The 19638-nt window shown below is 37.7% G+C and overlaps 1 protein-coding gene across 1 annotated transcript in view; it reads left to right on the top strand.

The window, feature by feature from the left end:
* Positions 1-19638, top strand: part of ITGAV (integrin subunit alpha V) — a 49578-nt gene that overhangs the window by 11617 nt on the left and 18323 nt on the right. The window contains exons 3-18 of the mRNA XM_082055360.1: positions 5967-6058; positions 6566-6680; positions 8005-8066; positions 9674-9719; positions 11114-11239; positions 11938-11982; positions 12166-12209; positions 12297-12353; positions 12827-12879; positions 13291-13493; positions 15879-16070; positions 16180-16225; positions 16826-16927; positions 17687-17745; positions 18770-18924; positions 19312-19449. Coding sequence (XP_081911486.1) covers positions 5967-6058; positions 6566-6680; positions 8005-8066; positions 9674-9719; positions 11114-11239; positions 11938-11982; positions 12166-12209; positions 12297-12353; positions 12827-12879; positions 13291-13493; positions 15879-16070; positions 16180-16225; positions 16826-16927; positions 17687-17745; positions 18770-18924; positions 19312-19449 — 1535 coding nt within the window. The remainder of the gene's footprint in view (positions 1-5966; positions 6059-6565; positions 6681-8004; positions 8067-9673; positions 9720-11113; positions 11240-11937; positions 11983-12165; positions 12210-12296; positions 12354-12826; positions 12880-13290; positions 13494-15878; positions 16071-16179; positions 16226-16825; positions 16928-17686; positions 17746-18769; positions 18925-19311; positions 19450-19638) is intronic.

Raw genomic sequence — 19638 nt, 5'->3', positions numbered from 1 at the left:
TTCTAGACAATAGGAGTCTTTGTTTGGAAGCCTAAACCACCAGTTTGGCACAGCTTTATCTATCTGTGACCTATTTAGTTTGAAGCGGTTATTTTAGCTGCCTCTCGCAGCTTCGTGCTGTAGCATCGCACAGTGCAAGATCTGCTGATGGTGGGAAGTTGTGACTGGAGAGGGTGTCACGAGCTTATATTTGCCTTTGGGAGATTTTTATCATATGTGCAGACAAGTCAGTTGTTCATCACTCCATCTTTTCCAATTACAAAAGAAGGAGGTGGATAAGGAAATTTGGGATAGGGCAGTATTTTGTGAAAATAGCATGCTTTAGTGAAGTACTGTTTTATTTTTAGCTGATTGTTTTTTATTGGTATTAGGGTGCAATCTGTATGGGGATTTCAATGTCAAAGGCTATTGATTTAGTCAACACCAAAGCAATAAATCTTGTGAAGACCATTCATTCATTTGTAGTAAAGTGCATTGATTTTTATCTCACTAGATCTAGCATTACCTCAGTCCCATTGAAGTTTGGTTGTTATCCTTATCATGTGTGCTGGTTTAACTGAAGTCTGCATTGGGCTCTGGGTGCTGCTTTGAATGCGAAAGAGGGAGGCAAATGAATCAAACCTCCTCCGCGAGTTGTTGTAGCTGACAGTGGAAAAAAGCTCATGCCTTTGTGATTAGGTAGATTCCTGCATGAATACTGTTGGCTCTGCGTGCGTGTAGCTGGATCTCAACTGCATGACTAGTTGGAAAAAAATAAAATGTCTTACTTAAGTAAAGGGAAAAAGATGCTTTTGTTCCAGCACGCTCCCCCAGGGAATGAAGGAGGGTTCTTACCTCAGGAGAGGAAAGGGCGGTAGTGGGAAGTTCCGTGTAGCAACACTGTGGCTGAACCAAGGTTGCTAAAGCATCAGCTGCCGCACGGCCTGGGGAGTTTCAAGTAGAGATAAGCTGGTGCTTGCTCCATTAAGGAAGGTTGAAGTCACTGACATTTTGGATGGAAGATAGCCAGCTTTGTACCACTCCAAGTTCTCATGTTACGAAAACACAGCTTTTGTATATTTTATAAGCGTGTTTTTCTTTTGGCTGGCTGCATAAAGTTTCCCTTTGCCTAGAAGGGGCAACATCATTTACTTTGGATTGTCATCTTTACAAAAAGGTTTATTTTAATGGAAATTCTGTGAATTGAGACACTATTTAAATTTTACAGCTTCTGAAGTATTTGCAGTATGACACTGAACCAGGCTTCATCAGGTCACTGCCTCTTGACTCATGATTATCTCAGCACAGTCTGGCACTCAGAGCAGGGGCAGATGTTTTAGTTCCGATTTCTCATTACCCTGCAAGCAGGCTACGAGTTACAACTCCATCCACTTACTCAACTGCAATCATTTTGTAGTAACACTGCTGTTTCTGTAACCGGTAACATTTGCATTGGAAAAAGAAGGTGCCAACTATCCAAAGCTGGCAGCCAAAAGAAATTCATCACTGAAAGAACTTTTGATCTTTTCATTATTATTTGAAAGATGGTTTAGATTGTTGGAGTTTTTTTTGACCTTTTCTGCACTTTTTCTACTCAGCATCACTCCACATTAGTTTCCATTTATAAATTTAAATCCTTGGTAGTGCAGTAAAGTGACTCTGTTCCACTGGTCCAGCAGCAACAACAACACACCTATGTAATGGATTTTTAGGGTGATTCTCCTGCCTTGACAACCCCATCACCCCACCTGGGAAGTACTTTGTGAGGCAAAGCACTGTTGACTTGGCCTGTCAGCCTGTTTCCCTCATGAGAATTAAGTAAAATCATCATGTGATGTCTGCTAAAATGAGAAGGAGCAAAGGAAAATCTGTGGCATAAGCTGCCCTTTACAGATACGAAATAATACCCTATGGTCAAATGACATGATCCTGAAATTAATGACCCATCAAGTAGAAGTCCTTGTAGTGGCTGCTTTTTAACCTGACAAATAGTATTGTGTAAAAACTCTGGATGTTTTCTTGAACAAATCTGGTCGGAACATAGTTTGTATTGCATATATATATTTGTTCAAATGCCTGTTTAAAATGTGCATAATTGGTTTAAAAACGTTCCTAAGGTATTCTTGAGACACGGTAAATGGAAAATTATCTAGCAATACAAGAAAAACAGCAGCGGCTATAAGAACTGTTACAGTATTAAGGCTCACTATATTACATTGAAGTGTCGGTCTGAAGTGATAAAACCCAGTATGTTTAAATCCTGCCCGTATTACAGTTTGCTTCATTTCGTGTAGGTACTGTTTTTAAAGGGCATGAGGGATGTGGGGGAAAGTGCCTTTTTTTTTTTTGGTGTGGTGTTTTTTTAAATTTAATTTTTATAACTACCACTGGGAAGTTATAACATGATAAAATAATAATAAAATCAGGGTCTTTATAATAAAAACCAGAATTGCTGAAGTCAGTCCTGTATCTTCCCATGACAAATCTACTTCACAGTGCAGCTAAAACACCTTACTTAACTCTGATTTGCTTCAGTGAGGGCTCACATTTAAGTGTTCTTTGTTTTCCACAGTCAGGAACAGAAACACAAATGGTTCCTCATTTAAAGCAAGGGGATTTTTGATGCCATGGTGTTTTCCAGATTTCCTCATAAACTTAAGTTTCTCTTCTGGACCTGAGGGAAAGGCTCATAATCTATTAACACAGTGTTTTCCTGGGGAGAATTTTGAATAGAGGTGGTAAATAAAGGTTACTTTAATAATTAATTAAATTATTAAGTAATTAATTAAATTTCTTTAATAGAGAGTTGTGATCAGATTTGACCTGTATTTAATGTTTGCAGGTTTTTATTGGAAAAGTCCATGTTTCCAATGTATGTACCTTATACTTGATCTGAACATCACCCTCCTCCTCCCAAGTTCCCCCTTAGTTTTAGAGAAGCTAATGAAGCTTTGAGTACAGGATAAACTCAATGTAAGGCATGTTAGCCTCCTAGCAGATGTTGGTTTCTGTTATGTGCATCTGCACTGATATTAGGCAATTTGGCTAACTCAGATGTTGGTAAAATATTCTTGCGATAGTAGTGTATTATAAATAAATAAATTTTATTTAGCCAAATTGCCTAATGGAACATATTTTACTATGTGGTGGGAGATTATTTTGTGTATAAGAATTCCTAACTTGTTATTTAGGCCTTCAGAAATTATGATGCCGGCTTCTGAAGTCATGACATTTGGAACATAATGAACTTGGGGTGGTGTTCATTTGCTTTCTGAGTTGGAGATTTTGGGTTTTTTATATGCCAGCTTCTGACTATATCTCAAAGCCTAGATGTTTACCAATTAAAATAAAATTGAAGAGATGTTTCCAATATTATCCTCAATTTAAAGCTGAATCAGGGCTTTTTTCAGTACTGTATTAAAAAAATCTTTGTTTCCTGAAGACTGAGGAAGAGAGGTGGTTTTGTAGCTGCTCTCCTGGGCGCTGATTCTTCCCTGGGCGGGGGCAGCGCCTGCGGCTCACGAATGCCCGGGGCAAAGGCAGAGAGGGCTCTTCTGGCAGCTGTGCTGCTTAAACCGCTGGTTCCCCTCCTCTCCAGTGCAGTCACCACAGGCTGTGGGTAGATGGCACTGCTAACCAGTAAGCTGGCTTGCTTTTTTTGTTTGTTTTCTTAATGTTGTCTCAGGTGATGCCTTCAACTAACATTTGAAGGAACTGATTTCCTCACCATCTGTGATAAAATCAGATTGCTGATAATGCCGAGCAGCTGTTTATCTGCTATTGCAAAAAGACTGTTCCTTCTACTTGTTGCCTATTGTTTTAAACCTAATTGAGAAGATTACATCCTGGATATCTTTATAGTACCTAGCACAACAGGATTCTGCTTTACACTATAAAACCGCTACACTAACCTTTTGTATTAGTCGTAGATATATAACATTGAAAAGTATCCAACAGCAGAGAAAGGTGTAAAGTGCCATGCTGTAACTATTCCCAACTTTAAATTGTTTAAAGCTTGCTTTGGCAAGTAAAGCTGAGAGATTTCTTTGTATTCAAGAGTAGCTGGACAAATACGAGGGTAGAAGCCAAATCTGTCTTTCTAGGCTGTGTAACCTTGGGTGTGGTTAGAAGCAGAATAAACCAATTTTAAGTTCCCGGTGCTGCCAGAAAGAATATAGTTCCCAGCCATATGTTCCTGTCTTTGCCCCAGCAGGTTAGCGCTGCTTCCCCTGCAGTCAGCTGGGTTGGTCCCTCATCCTGTTGAATATTTTTTTAGTAGGTTTCATTCTTAGGTGGTTCTTGTTGTGACTATGTGACCAAAAGGCAGTAGCGCCAAGACAGGGGCTGGCAGCATGAACACATGGACAGGAGCATATGGGAGTTGCTACCCCTTTTGGTGTCAGCTTCATCTGAAACTAACCCAGTCGTGCAACTGCATCCTTCGAGCAAAAAGATGATGATAAAACAGGGATTTTGGAAGTGTGCTCAAGACAATTCCCTATTTGGAAAACATCTTGATCTGGTTTTGGTTTTCTGTACTATGAGGAGGTGACATACAGGTTTCCAAACTATGTTTCTGTCTGTGCAAGGGTAACAGTATAAACGTTCAAGTGTACATAAATCTGTGCAGATGTGCCCATCATCAGGCCCTCCATGTCTTTAGCACCTGTTCAATAAGAAAGTGGAGGAGGCGGTGACAGAAGGAAGTGGGTTTTTTTAATTATCTTTCATGAAACTGGGAAAACCAGTAAAGTAAAAAAAAAAAAAAATCTCTGTGATGCTATGCACTTGGCATTGATTTCTACAGAGTTTTAACCTAAGGGCAAAAGTAGTCCAGATCCTTGCTTGTTTTGGTTGACTGCAGATTAGAATCACTTTTGTTGTCCTTTTCATGGGATTTTCCTAGTGGCAGTAACACAGTCTCTCAAATAAAACATTCTTTACAAGGTGTAAGACATGCAAGGAAGTTTTGCTTCAAGTGGTCACAGGTCTGTGATTCATAGCGGGGCTGGGTTTGGGAATTTCCCCTGCAGTCTGTGGAAGTGATGTGTGGCTGCTGACCTCACTGCCCAGTAAACCAGCGATTTAGGTGACTTTTTTTAAAAGAGATGTTTTTGGGAGTGCTACATCCATTTTCTGATTAGGCTGGCGGAGTTTCCATTGTTGTTCCACTGGACCTCACCTAGGCGTTCCTGCTCCAGCAGGGGGATTGGACTAGATGATCTTTTGAGGTCCCTTCCAATCCCAAATATACTGTGATACTGTGTGTGAAGTAGATAAGAAACATTACGTGATGTAACGACTTTTAACATTCATACTTGCACAAATACCACTCATTAAGTTGCTTTTACCAGCCTTCATCACCGAACAGTTGACATACAGACACCAGTGCAAATTATCCATTATTTAACTTCCTTTTCTGTATGGAAAACTCTCTGACATTTTCATTATTGAATACCCTTTCCCTTTACTTGTAGCTTTCAGCGTGCTAGTTGCTGTGCTTTGGACACTGCTGTGGCATTCAGAATAGAGATGTTAACACTTGGGAGAACAGTGGAAGGATTTCTGTCCTGATTCCAGCCAAAGGCAAAACTTGCACAATTTAATCAGGGCAATATTTTTTCTAGAAGCATTAGGCCTAACTTGGCTTTGGCACTGATTCTTGAGCGGTGCTGTAATCTGACTTGAAAGGCAAATATTTGAAGTATGAGGTATTTACGGGGGGTGCTGTCAAAGACACTATGAACTTGGCATTCTTACAAGAAATCAGGATTGTACAAATGCTTCCTATGTAAGAAGGCTGGCCCTAGATGTATAAGTGAATAATAAATCCTTTTTGAAGTGTATGTCCATGAAAGGGTGATATCTTCAAATGTTACTGTTTTCTGCTTTTTTCTATATGGATTAAAACCAATGACTTAGCTTTTTTATTGTTGTTATTTTTACTGTAGAGTTTCCTGTGAAATTATGCTGCATTTTCTTTTTAGGCAACAGAGATTTTGCTCCTGATGATCCACTGGAATTTAAGTCTCATCAGTGGTTTGGAGCCTCTGTGAGATCCAAAAATGATAAAATTCTGGTAGGTATTTGATGCCCTTGAAGTGCCTCAGTACTGGGATACTGTAGTGGAAAAAATGTGAAAAGACCCAAAAAACTCAGGATTTAAACAAAGTCCTACTAATCAATATGGCTTGTCTCTTTCAGAATTTATTTGGTAGCCTTTTTCTACTCTTTATAAACAAAGGTTGTAGCTTTTTTTGTCTGGTCTTGATGAAAGTAGTAGAATTATTTTCCGTGAAGTTAGAATGTATTATAAATTCTTGATGAACTCTTTTACAGCTGTTGCTTTAGTAAATTATTATTTCTAAAACACCTGAGATAAATAGGCTGTTTCTGAAAATACAAACTTGTGATACTTCTGCCCCAGCACTGATAGTATAAATCTTCTCTAATAACACATGGTACATCTGCCAAAATTGGTTTTGGTTAGTGTTCTGTAGAAAATGGGAATTCCATTATATTATTCTATACCCTCCAGCATTTTGAGGAGGAGTTTGCGTTCTCACTGCCCTGTTTTCTCCCTCAGGCCTGTGCCCCACTGTACCACTGGAGAACTGAAACCAAACAAGAGCGAGAGCCTGTGGGAACTTGTTACCTGCGGGTCGGATCCAAATCTGTGGAATACGCACCATGCAGGTCCAGTAAGTGTAGAGTCCTTTGTTGCTTTTCTGTTGGGACTTTCTCTTGTGTTATACCTTGTGTACATTTGAAGCAGGATGTTTTACAGGTGTTTCCCGCCCCCCTCCCCATGTATAATCTCATAGCAATTAAAAAAAAAAAAGCCTAAGCTAGATCGAGACATCTGAATTCTTCTCCCGTTGATGCTGAGCGCACAGAGCTTGCTTTCTCTGCTGTAGGCTAGAGGGTAAGCTGAGATCCAAGTGCCATTGGAACTGAGGACTTTGATTTGTGAATGGGTCACTTCTGGAGTAATCACTCCAGCAAAAATGTGTATTGGGTGCTTTTTCAAAGACCAAATCGAGAATTTTCTTGAGCTTTCTTATTACTATTCCAGTAACTTAAAGAGAAAGCTCATTTTAGAAGACAAGATTTTGCACAAGTAGTTTCTGATATCAATGTATGCATACATATGTAGTGATGCATTGTTTCAATTACATTAATCGTTGAAAATGTTGAGTCTCATTTTCCAAACACTTCAAAACCATGTCATGTAGTTGAGTTGGTGGGTTATTCAGATGCTTATAACTTTTTTTTTTTTTTTTTTTAAATATAGAAGTCTAAAAGTTGAACATTCCAGCTAGGTTTTATTTTAATTGCCTGAAAATTATTGGTGAACAGCAGGAATGAAATCTAGTGTGGTCCAACAGAAAAGGAGTTAAATAGCATATATTAAATTAACTCATGCTAGTTAAGTAGTCACGCTTCCAGATAAGAGGGTCTCAACATTTCTACTCTGAAACTGTATAGTTGTAAGATTAACTTGGCCGTAAGAGTTCCTGCTGGGATGAGTCTCAGTATGTAGAGGTATTTTCAGTCAGGTATGGGTTTGGTTTTTTTTTTTCGTTTGTTTGTTTGAAGCCAATACTTGAAACAACTTATGGTTATGTACCTTTCAGATTTTTATTCCATACTAACAGAAAAAGTTACTCCTTACTTTCCAGATACCTTATTTCCTGAGTAAAAATTGCAAATATCTTTCTCCTAAACTTTTGAAGGTTAAATAGAAAGGCAGATGGAGTTGCTGTTTACTTTTACTGTGTTAGGCTAGAACATATGTTAATGTTATAGGCATGTTAGGCCAGCCCTTAAGTTGTTACAGCATTTGGTTCTGAGTTGTTGATAAAGAGAAAATACTGATTTAGTAGGAAAAAATATTCCAATGTTCAAGTTCAGGAGTGCAAGGTTACTTAGACAGATGCATTGGAAAGCATCCACAGAATCATATAATCTAGTACTGATACTATTTTATTTTCCCTTCTCTTTTCTATCCATTCTTTTTTGTAGCCACTATCGATGCAGATGGACAGGGATTTTGTCAAGGTGGATTTAGTATTGACTTTACAAAGGTATGTGATTCTTTCTCAATTCCTACGGGTCAGCAGACAGTTCTAAGTTAACAACAGCCCTGGTACAGACCACATACAAGCACAGCTATTACAAAACTAAATAATGTAAACTGCCATTCCTGGGGGAAAAAAACTACAAACACAGCCTTGTAAATAAACAAAAATAACTTCAAACCACTCCAGTATCATAAACTCATTTCTCCTACGTCTTCACTGCAGCACACTTTCATCTCTTGTAGGAACCATGTCCTAAACAAATAATCCACTTTTCCAGCCTCATGCCATAAACCTGTGCTGCAGCTGGGCCTCAGATGAAATAAACAGTAGTAGCGAGGCTTTTTGAGAGACTTATTTTGAAGGGAATGGGCATAACCAGTGTTACTTCTTGAGGAAGAATAAGTTGCTGCTAAAGGGAACTGGTAAAGAATGTTCTTGTGTATTATGTTTTGTTTTTCTCGTCAGCTAACAGAAGCAGACTTTTTTTTACCATCTGTCTTATGTTTCTTCTACTTTTATGTTCTCCCTGCCTTTTATAGTTGTTTTGTTTTGTTGTGGGTTTTTTTTAATTCACAATTACTTTTAAAATCCAAGCACAGTAAAACTGTGCACAAATCTAAGAACTACAGGTTTTTTATATTGTACAGCTAAATTGTTCAGCATAGTCTGGACATGTTAAGACCACACAAGTCCTATTTGTGTTGTGGCAATTCTTTGGGTTCTTTACATTTTATGGTCAGGTCATATCCCCTTGCTCTTTGCCTGAGGACACTCTAGTTTTTCCTCCAGAGGAAACTTTGCAAAATGCAGTGTAGGGCTGTGTTTGATTTATTTTGCATGCACCCCTCAGGCTTGCTGTGCCAATTCTACCCCAGCTAAAACCAATCTCGAGTTCTAATCCAAAACCCCAGCTGAGTGGACAAGCCTGGGTAAAAGAGATCTCCAGATCTCTGACCTAGATTTTTCTGAGTGGTAAATATGAGAGTTTTTAAGATTAAAACCACAGTAAGTGGCTTAATTTTGCAGCAAAGCCTATGGCCCAATTCAGTACTTACAGAGCAGACTCCCAGCACTGGGGCAGCTACTGTGGTTAAAGTTTCATAAACTGGTTTGTGAATTGCAGTTGTACCAAGAAATATGGAGTGGGGGAATTACATCACAGCTTTTCTGAATTAAACTTTTCTAAAGATAACTTGCAGAAAGTGGCAGGGGCAGAAGATGAAACTAGTTTGGTGTCCTGACTTAAAACATGTTATGATTGCCTTGTAGCAGTTTTGAAAGTTTTCTCCTAATTGTATTTCTGTTGTCTTAAATTTATGTAGCTAGAAGGGTCTATTACAATAAAAGCAGAATTTTGCCAGGAATCTTAAATGGTTGAAATAGAGAAGCAAGTCACTGCGAAGGCATATTGTTTGTTATTTTAACATTTTACAAGGTGCATTTTTAATTAATCATTTATTCAAAAATTAAAAAGTATTTGGGCCAGCGAAGCTACAGCCACATTCATATATGGGATTACTTCCCATAAACATAGGACATATTTTCTTGTCTTTAGCTATGCTTAATGTGTGTGGTGGTGTTTTGGTTTTGTGTTTTTTTTCCTCTCCAAGGGAGACAGAGTGCTGCTTGGAGGACCTGGAAGTTTTTACTGGCAAGGTGAGATACATCATTTAAGTCAGAGAAGTTGACCTCTTTGATTTGTCTCTTTATCCTCTTAGTCATTTGTATCCACACTTCTCCAACCACTGTCCAAGTCTTTGTCAGTAAGAAAACTAACAGAAATAATTTTTCTTCATCCTTCAAAATATATCCTAAATATTTAAGGCAACTGCAGATTGAAGCTGAAGTAACAGTTGTATAGAGGTGTCTTTTAAATAACTCTGTGATCATTTTAAAGGCGTTTTCCCAGAAATGTGGAATTTGTTTCCACCAGCAGGGTGTTTCCTTTAGGGTGTTTTTCTTGTTGCTTCAAAATCTACATGTTTTGTGATTTCTGATACACATATGAAGCATGTATTTTCAATGGGAAATGCACCCTGCAAAGAGTACAATCATCATTTTCCTTTCATGGCAAAGATGTATGGCATTTGTTTATATGGATCTGTTTGTGCCATGGTGCACGTTTTACCACTAATTGCACTGTTTACACTGAACATTACCTATATATTTTGCTAATATGGGCTTCAGTTAGTATTTGCAGGATCATTCAGTGTTTAGTTACAGCTCTCTGTTCAAAAGATGATGCTTCTATAATCAAGTCGTAGCTGCCAAACTCTGTTTATGACAGTCCTATGTTTTAAACTCTGAACAAAATGGAATGATGGAAATCAAACTATGGATACAGTATAATATCATGTTTGTATATTCATTTGATAGCTTTTTGGCAAAAGTGACAGCTCCTCTGCTGAAACAACCTTAATCTCTTTTACTATGACAAAAAAAAAATCCCAACTCTGAATGGAAGACAATTGTATACTTCTAAAAACTAGATTTTTCACACCCAATTTTTTATTCCGCATTCTGGGATGCTAGAGGAGCAGTTTTGCCCATACTTCATACATGTATGAATATGTATATGAAGTGCTCTTCTGAAAAAAAAATTTTAGTGATTCAAGATTTAATTTAAATGCCAAGAAAATAATGTGATGATGTCACCACCTAGTGCCTGGCGACATGGGAACAGGGAATGCAGCCACATACTGTGCTCATGGTATAGAGACAAGGGATGGTGACTCAGTTCTGCAATACCATAAGCATGTGCTCGCTCTGACCTGAGTGGTCCCGTTTAAGTCCTGACTTAGGTGTAGGAGTGGCTTCTATTGTCAGTGAGAACTCTGTGTGTTTTTGATTAACTGTGCATAAATCTTGCTCAAGTGAGATCCAGACTTTCACTCGCATCCTATCTAGTGCTGCTGTTGGCTATTTTCTGGTCAATATTGTTGGAACAGTTGTTGCTTTAGAAGAAGGCATTCTGTAAATGAGTCCTGTTGCTTATTGAATGAGTGCATGCACATTTTTCTGTGGTTTTAAGCTATTTTCTTTCTCTTTAGGCCAACTTATTTCTGATCGAGTGGCAGAGATTGTAGCTAAATATGACTCCAAAGTCTACAGCACAAAGTATGATGACCAGTTGGCAACAAGACCTGCCAGTGCTGCTTTTGATGACAGCTACTTGGGTGCGTAGTTTGAAAAGGAAGAAAACCTAGTTGTACTTGAAAAACTTCCTTGCGCCATTCACATTTAAGTCTAAATCACACAACTACTAATTCAACATTTGTCAGGTAACTAAAGAGACACATACCTGAAAATGCAGTAATTTACATGTGACAGAAACTTAACTTTCTTGCCATAGGCTTGATTGAAAATACTTCCATGAATTTTTGTGCTCTGTGATTCAGGCTGAATATGAGAATGGCCAAGGTACAATTTTTACGTGATAATTTAGTCACATACCTGTTTGTTTTGTTTTCAGAAAAGCAGATGTTTTTAAATAATCTACCAAAACAAAATAAAATAAAAACGTGAAAGAGTAATATTTAGGAAGAAAACTAATGAAGAGAGTTCCTCAAAGAAGAGGGAAACCATCATTTTACTTCATATATGTGTCTAACTGTCTTCAGAAAACAGCAGGGATAGACCAGGACAATTCCCAGGATGATAATTTTAAAATGTTAATCTTCTGATCTCAAATTCATGGGTGCTAATGAATTGCAGTCTACTCATGTAGCTGTTCATAGGCTAGGCTACTTAGAAGTGATGTTTATTTTAAGTTGAAGCAAGAGGACTGTGCACAGAGACCTATGAAGAGTATAAAGAGAAAAGAAAGGTTTAATAAGGTTTTTCAAGGGATTTACTTATTTTGTCTATTGGTCAGGTTATTCGGTGGCTGTTGGAGACTTCAATGGTGATGGCACAGAAGGTAAGACCCTTGCTTCAATAAAAAAAATCACGTTAATATGCTGGGTAGCCCTTTCAAATAAATGGTATAAAACAAATGATACAGTGCATGGGAAAATGTATAAGCACTGGCTACTGTGTTCAAGCAACATCATTGTGCTTTGGGACCTGAATGTTATCTGGGTGTCTTGCTTTTATATTTCAGACTTTGTATCAGGAGTCCCAAGGGCAGCAAGAACTCTGGGCATGGTAAGAAATTTGAAACATTAAACTTTACAATAAATAAAAAATATTGATATTGTTGGTATGCTGTAATGTGTATTTCTTCATCTGCAGGTGTCTATTTACAATGGGAAAAACATGTCTTCCATGTACAACTTCACTGGAGAGCAGGTGTGTAGCTTTATTCAGTGTGGTGGGGGACCAGGAGGCTATTCCTATAGGAAGATGACACATTGAGAGAGTATGTAGGGTACCAGAACATAGAAATTGTATATGTTATTAGCTTATGTGCCAAAGAAAAAAATTACAAAGTCTGTAGGAATCCTAAGAATATATGTTCTAGGAGTTCCCATTTTGGAGTACTACTTAGAGAAACAATCTTATTTAAATGAAGAAAATGCTGCCTGTTTTGAGAATTGGGAAAGAGGACTAGATCGTGAAAGGGGGAATGGGGAAGGTAACTGCTCAGTTTACTTTCTAACACAGTAAGGAACAGAAAGGAAAATACCAGGAGAAAGGAGGCAAAAAATCTTGTGGTATATGTAATCATCCCCCTAATATCTTTTCTATTCAGCTTTGTATAAACTTCTTTGTGTGTCTGTATCACTGCAAATCAAAAGTTTGTTTTGAATTTTGTTTTCCAGATGGCTGCTTATTTTGGGTATTCAGTGGCTGCCACAGATATCAATGGGGACAAGTAAGTTCCCTCTTCTCCCTACTGTCACCTAACTTTTTTTCTGGATTTCTAAGAAAAAAAGAAGCTTTTATTAAAAAGTCTTTCCTACATTATAGATTTCTGTCTTTATCAGTGGTTTAACATTTATCTGTCCAACACACTTTCTTGCTGGTACTCAACATTTCTTTTAACAATTGTAGATTTGTTTTTGTACTTATTTACATAAATACATTGTGTGTTCGCATGCTTTAAATGCATGAAATTCTGGTATATTTGTGCTTACTTTGTCAATCAATATTTGCAGTTTAAAGCTGGGTAACTTTGATCTTAATATTGACTTCAGTGCTGAGTTAGTCTTGCTAACAGATGCTTAAGAGAATGACACTGAACTTTCATGCTGTTACTGAAGAACATTATCCTTCTTCGGTCCAGTTATACAGATTTGTTTATTGGAGCTCCTCTATTTATGGATCGAGGTTCTGATGGAAAACTTCAAGAGGTCGGCCAAGTTTCCATTTGCCTTCAAAGAGCCTTTGGAGGGTTTCAGATCACAAAGCTGAATGGTTTTGAGATATTTGCAAGATTCAGCAGTTCTATTGCACCTCTGGGCGATCTAGATCAGGATGGCTTCAATGGTAGGACATGATTTCTTGATCAGTATTTTCAGCTCATAGATGAAATCTCAAAAGCACACTATATGTGGATTCCGCACACAAACATTCTGCATTCTCACCATGACTGAATGTTGGACATGAAGGTCTAGACTCCTTTCGATGCTTGTATGCTACTCCCAAGAATGCTAACAGGAGTTCCATGTATGCATCGAGCAGAGACTATACCATTTAAACTACAGCACGGACTATTTTAGCTGTTACGCTGGTCAGTTGATTACTTTCTAAGTGATAAGTACAGTAGAAATTTTGATGAAACATCCAGCTCTCCACTGTGACTTGTTAGGACATCTTCGATATAATTTTCCTGTTTCCATTGCTCAAAGACCAGAACGACAATGGTGACTGAAAAGGAGGTTTTGTTTCAGAGAGCTGGTTAAAAATGTTCTGATAGAAGAGATTTTCCTGAGAAAAGCCTGCTTTTTTTTTTTTTTTTTTGTCCTTTATTTCAAAATGGGAGAGTCTGGTGAAAATATCCCTTAACAACTATAGCCTTCGGTACCAAGAGCTGGGTGTCCTGGGTGAGTCTTTGGATGAGAAGTCTAGGGCTGATACAGTGGAAGCTGCGGACTCTCCTTGGCCACTGCTTTTTGTTGCTTTTGCTTAGGAATGGGGAGCAATGACACAGACAAGAATCCTATAGGTTAGGGATAAGACTTAGGAATCCTAGCGAGAATGCTTTGTTTCACAGATCATACACCAGTGTTTCCTAAAGAGCGGCAGGAATTTGAGTTCCACAAAAATGGTAATTTATGTGGGTTGTGGGGTGTTGTTTTCCATTCTGCTTGCAAGCTAAGTCTTTTCTGAAAGGTCAAAAATTATAATAGGCTAATATTACTAATTGCTAGGTAGCTTTAACTTTTTTTTTTTTAATGAAATCATTGGCATTTTCTCTAATCTTCAGCCTTCTTGAATTGTTTTGGAAAGATCTCGTTCTATATCTAAAATAGTCATATTTTAAAACCCTGTGAGAAATGCAGAAAAGATGTAGAAAGCAGTATAATTTGTCCCAGCAACTTAGCCATTAAGTTATACTAAGTGACTTATCCTTTAATGGATAAAACTTGATTTTATGAACCAACTCTAAGTATGTTTACTTCTGAGTCTCTTTTTATAATGTATCAGTTTGAACAAAATGTATATTTTGTAGCTCAGAATATTTTATGCCATTGGTTTTGGTGAGGTTAATGTTTAGATTTTAATTGCCAATAGTATACAGAACTAGTATGAAGATGCAATATCACCACAACTATTTACAGAAGACACTGGAAAGTCTACAGCTGACAGCCAAAAAATCTGGTCACTTGATGAGATTATCCGAAAACTATTTTGATTCCATCATATTTCAATCTGCACTACGCTGTAGGTGAAAAAATCGTAGCAAAAGCTGCCTCTTTTTAATTACTTTGCCATTTTTTAGTCTGTTTTGGTTTGTTTTTTTTCTTGCTCTATTTAATTTTGGGAGCATTAACTAAAATACTTTACATCATGGCATGGTGCAAGATTGGAATTTCTGCTCTTTTGATGAAGTTTGTAAAGAAGCATCAAAAATATGAAATGATAAACTTTCAAGTCCTTGTTCTTTTCATGAAACTTTCTCAAATTTAAGGAAAAATAAGGGAATAATGTAATTACTCTGTATAGTGTTTGGTGTCTGGTCTTTGAACTGACTGCCAAAATGCTGAATTTGGATCATAGGTACTCTTCTGAAGTTAGCCTTACAGATAACCCAATTAGCATTTTGTTTATTACTGTTTATTAGTCATTGATAATGAGTACTCTCAAATTTACTAAGCTTTAAGAGATAGCATAATTACACTGAAAGTTCTCCATAAAACGTATTGCCAAGCCACAATCAGGACAGGATAGATTGGAATTTGATATTTACCATTGTTTTAGGCTGATTTAGATTTTCCAGAATTATTAAAATGTCACACCCTTTGGAGGAACATGAGTGTGTTAATGAAATGGGCAGACGGTCCCACTTTGTTTTGTGATTTGGCACCAACAGTGACTAGTTCTGGGTGTTTAATACTCTCAGACATCTCAAACCCATATCATTTGGTTGTAAGTCAGTCACTGATGTGCAGAAATGTTTGCAGAACAATTCTGTTCCCTCTCCCTTGCAAGTCTATGATACATGTTCTTGTTAAACATTTACATTTTCTAGACAAACCAACATCCAATTAAAAATAAAAAAGGTGGTTGATGAGCATTTTAAAGGCTGGTTGCATTTCCTCCCTACAGACACACCTTGAAACTGTAGCATCAGAAATTAGCGGTTGATGTAAGCACAAGTATGTTCTTCTAGACTCTGGCAATGTTGACGATTGTTCTTTTGGTTTACAGACATTGCGATTGCTGCACCATATGGTGGAGAGGACAAGAGAGGGCTTGTCTACATCTACAATGGAAGAGCCAATGGTTTGAATGCAGTCCCGTCTCAGATTCTGGAAGGGCAGTGGGCCGCTCGCACTATGCCACCCAGTTTTGGGTACTCGCTGAAAGGAGCCACGGATGTGGACAAAAATGGATATCCAGGTCCTTTGCTCTAAGAGTTGCTTTAGAATAACTTCATAGTAGCCCTACCTCTAGACAGCATATTTTTTTTTAAAAATTGTAATGTGTAATATTCCTCCTTTCTTCCTAGACTTGATTGTTGGAGCCTTTGGTGCTGACAGAGCTGTTCTGTACAGGTAAATCTCCCTCTCTGCTTTTACATATATGTGTGCAAGCAGAATGAAAGCTCAGTGGTGTTCTTGAGTTTCAAAAGAAAGCAGGATCAGGGAATTCTGAAATTCTGCCACTCCACCTTCCAAAGTGCCGGCGGTTAAAAAAAAGGTTGTATCGCTGTTTTCACTGAGTTAAATCTACAGTCTGCCATCTATTGTTCATCTTTCTCAGTAATCCATAGTTAAGAGAACATATAAATAAGCTGTCTTCAAGGCCTTCTGAGTGACAGTTTTCTAGATTCTGAAACAGAGGGTGCTGCCAGCTGTTACACTGCAGTCCCAATATTCTCATCCAAACTTGGCTCATTTTGAGAAAATACCTTATTTGTCTGTGCTAGAAAGAGATAGGACATCCTCTTAGCACAATTGTCCAGGTTCTGACTCTGATGGTAATAAGAGAGCACAGAAAAGCTTCCTGCTTTTCCCTAATCTATTCAATGATTATTTGTTGTTCTTGCAATTTCATTAAATATAGTCTGTGTGTGTATCTGTTTCACAGTGTGATGGGGAGGGTATTGTCTAACATGGTGTTGAATGCTGTTCAAGAGTGTGTTTTCTTTGCAGGGCTAGACCAGTTATTAGAGTAAATGCTGCCCTGGAAGTTAATCCAACCATTCTAAACCCAGAAAGCAAAGCCTGTTCACTGGGAGATGTAAAAGTTTCTTGGTAAGCAGGATATCTTTGCTTTTCTTTGAGAGGAGTGACCTTTTTGGTTTTTATTTTCATAAGCTTTCAGTTTTGAAAGAATTCAGGAAGTCTGGTCTGCTAATTAAGAAAGAGGTGATCAAGGACAGATTTTTAATTTTTTTTTTTTTTTAAAGAACAGACAATACAAAATAAAAACTCTTTTGACAACAGTGGAAGGACCAACATTGTCTTCAACAGATGCCAGGTTGCCTCCTAGGTGACATCCTACCTGCAGAGTTTGCCACTTATCTGTTGAGTAGTGTGAGATCCCCCCAAGATGGGAACGGATTACACAGCTTTTGCAATGTTTTTACCCATTAGCTTACTTTCTAGGTGAAAAATAGAGTTGGCTTATGGAAGACACTCCTATGCAAACTGGTTTTGGATCTTGTTCCTGGACTATTATCCAAACCCACTTCTCCTTTCTAGCGCTTACTCCCTTTTCAGCTCAGTATGCCAGTGCCTTCTAGTTTTAAAAATACATGAGCCATGCTTGATTTCAGGAATAAACACTCTGCTTCACAGGTGACTATTCCTACATGAACCTAGACTCCAAAGCTTTGCATTGCTGTCTACTTACTGGTTATAGTTTCTCTCCCATCAGTAGAAAATAGCTTTTGGGAGTGAGCTAGAGTCTTAAAAGAGAATGCCTTTAAACTGAGAAAAACAATAAAGAATTTTAGAAGAAAATGAGAGAAAAAGTGTGTGAAATTAATATTTTCTTTTCCTCCAAAACAGCTTTAAAGTAAAGTTCTGCTTAAAAGCGGATGGCAAAGGGAAGCTCCCTAATTCACTCAGTAAGTTTTGCTAGTTTAAAAACTTTAAAGTATTTTCATATTGTTTGCAGACACGAGCACTGGTTGTCATTCTTTTTTATTATCAAAACAGTTGGCTGCCCTTTACAGCACAATCCTACCAGTTCAGTAACCATACACATCTATTTGACTGTCTCCAGTAGTTCTTTAGCTGAAGTTGTGCTGAAGTCAGTGGGATTTGAGCATATTTGGCAGTTTAAGCATATGTTTAACCACTGGGTGGAACTAGTCTTGGAAGTCCTTTGTATGTAAACAGAACTGAGATCAACTCTCATTGAGGGGAGTTTAAACAAGAATATTTAAGCATGTGCATCCTTAGGCCTGAACAATATAGAAAAGCCACAAGGGACTTCTCAGATTTCTCTTAAAATCATGACCTGATTGATATAACTAATTTTTTTTGTGTGTGTGTGTCAGATTTTCTGGGTGAGAGTCAGGAAAAGGTTGTTTCAAACAGGTTTTAACCTGTCTCTAAGGTTTTGTAGTGTGGCAGACAGCCTGATACAATCAGCTTTTGTCTACTGATTATAAAAGCTTTTCCCTGTTTTCTGTATGGCATGTATAGAGGTTGTATCATCTGGGAAGATTTGTATAAATAGCTGTTACATATTTTAAATTTAATTATCTATATCAAATATGTGAAGTAATTAGATTGGCAATACAGTTAAATAAGTATGTGCAAGATTGGTTTGAAATTTTGAGGGGGCAATTAGCTCTTGGTCTTGCAGTTCTATAGCAATTATAAGAGCACCGATACATTTATATGTTTCCAGTTTTTAAGGAAAAAGCAGAGGCTAAGTAAGGACAACAACAGTGCTTGTTAATTATTGGATGGCGAACTAATGTAGTAACTGATTTTATATTTAAAGAACTGCACGTTTTAAAAGTTCGAAGTATTAGGTTTTCATTGCAGCTGAAATCAGCTTTTGGTTCCTTTTGTGATAGGAATCTGCAGTGTGTTTAACTGAATAAAATATCCCTAACCTAACTGCTTTGGATTGGGCAGATTTCCAAGTGGAGCTGCTGTTGGATAAGCTGAAGCAAAAGGGAGCCATAAGGAGAGCTCTCTTTCTCCACAGCAAACAGCCCAGCCACTCCAAGAACATGACTATCACAAAGGGGGGCAAGATGAACTGTGAAGAACTTGATGCCTTTTTGAGGGTAAGTGATTTTTTTGTACATTGTCTGTTACAAGTTTCTAAGATCTATGTGGGATCTTAAAGCACACTGAATTTTGTGTGGCAGGAAAGAGTGGAATTGTGTAACACTTTAGGCTCGTTGCAATTATAGTTCTGTGACTTAATACTTCTCTTTGCTCCAGTTTTCCATTTGAAAATCAGGCATGTTACTACTGAAATTGTCAGTCTTTAAAGTTTACACTGCAGGTTTTCTAACAAGAGATTTACTAGTTTGAAAAGAGCTCAGGAGTTCTAGTAATGCTCAGCATTGCTCTCAGAATGACTGTTGGTTGCCTATAGAGACTTTTAAAGGATATTTTTCTTGTTTTCTTCACGTTTTAATTGTAATTAAAATCTTTGGTTTCCTCAGGATGAGTCTGAGTTTAGAGACAAACTAACTCCGATTACTATTTTTATGGAATATCGTCTGGATTACAGAACAGCTGCAGATGAAACAGGATTGCACCCTATCCTCAATCAGTTCACTCCTGCTAATATGAGCAGACAGGTATACTTCTTACACAATCTGTCATGAGACAACCCAGAACATATTCTCAGCTTGCAATACTTATGTTCATTTTAGGACTTCTGAAGAATTAAGATACCAAAATATACATCTAGGCTTTAGTCTTTGCATTGCGAAAGTATTGATGGTTACTGTATGTTTGTCCTATCTTTTTTTCCCTTCTCTCTGATC

This window comes from Streptopelia decaocto (genome assembly GCF_964273445.1).
Source record: "Streptopelia decaocto genome assembly, chromosome: 6".
NCBI classification, from domain to species: domain Eukaryota; kingdom Metazoa; phylum Chordata; class Aves; order Columbiformes; family Columbidae; genus Streptopelia; species Streptopelia decaocto.
The sequence above is the reverse complement of the archived record's forward strand: the minus strand, read 5'-3'. Positions and strand labels throughout refer to the sequence as shown.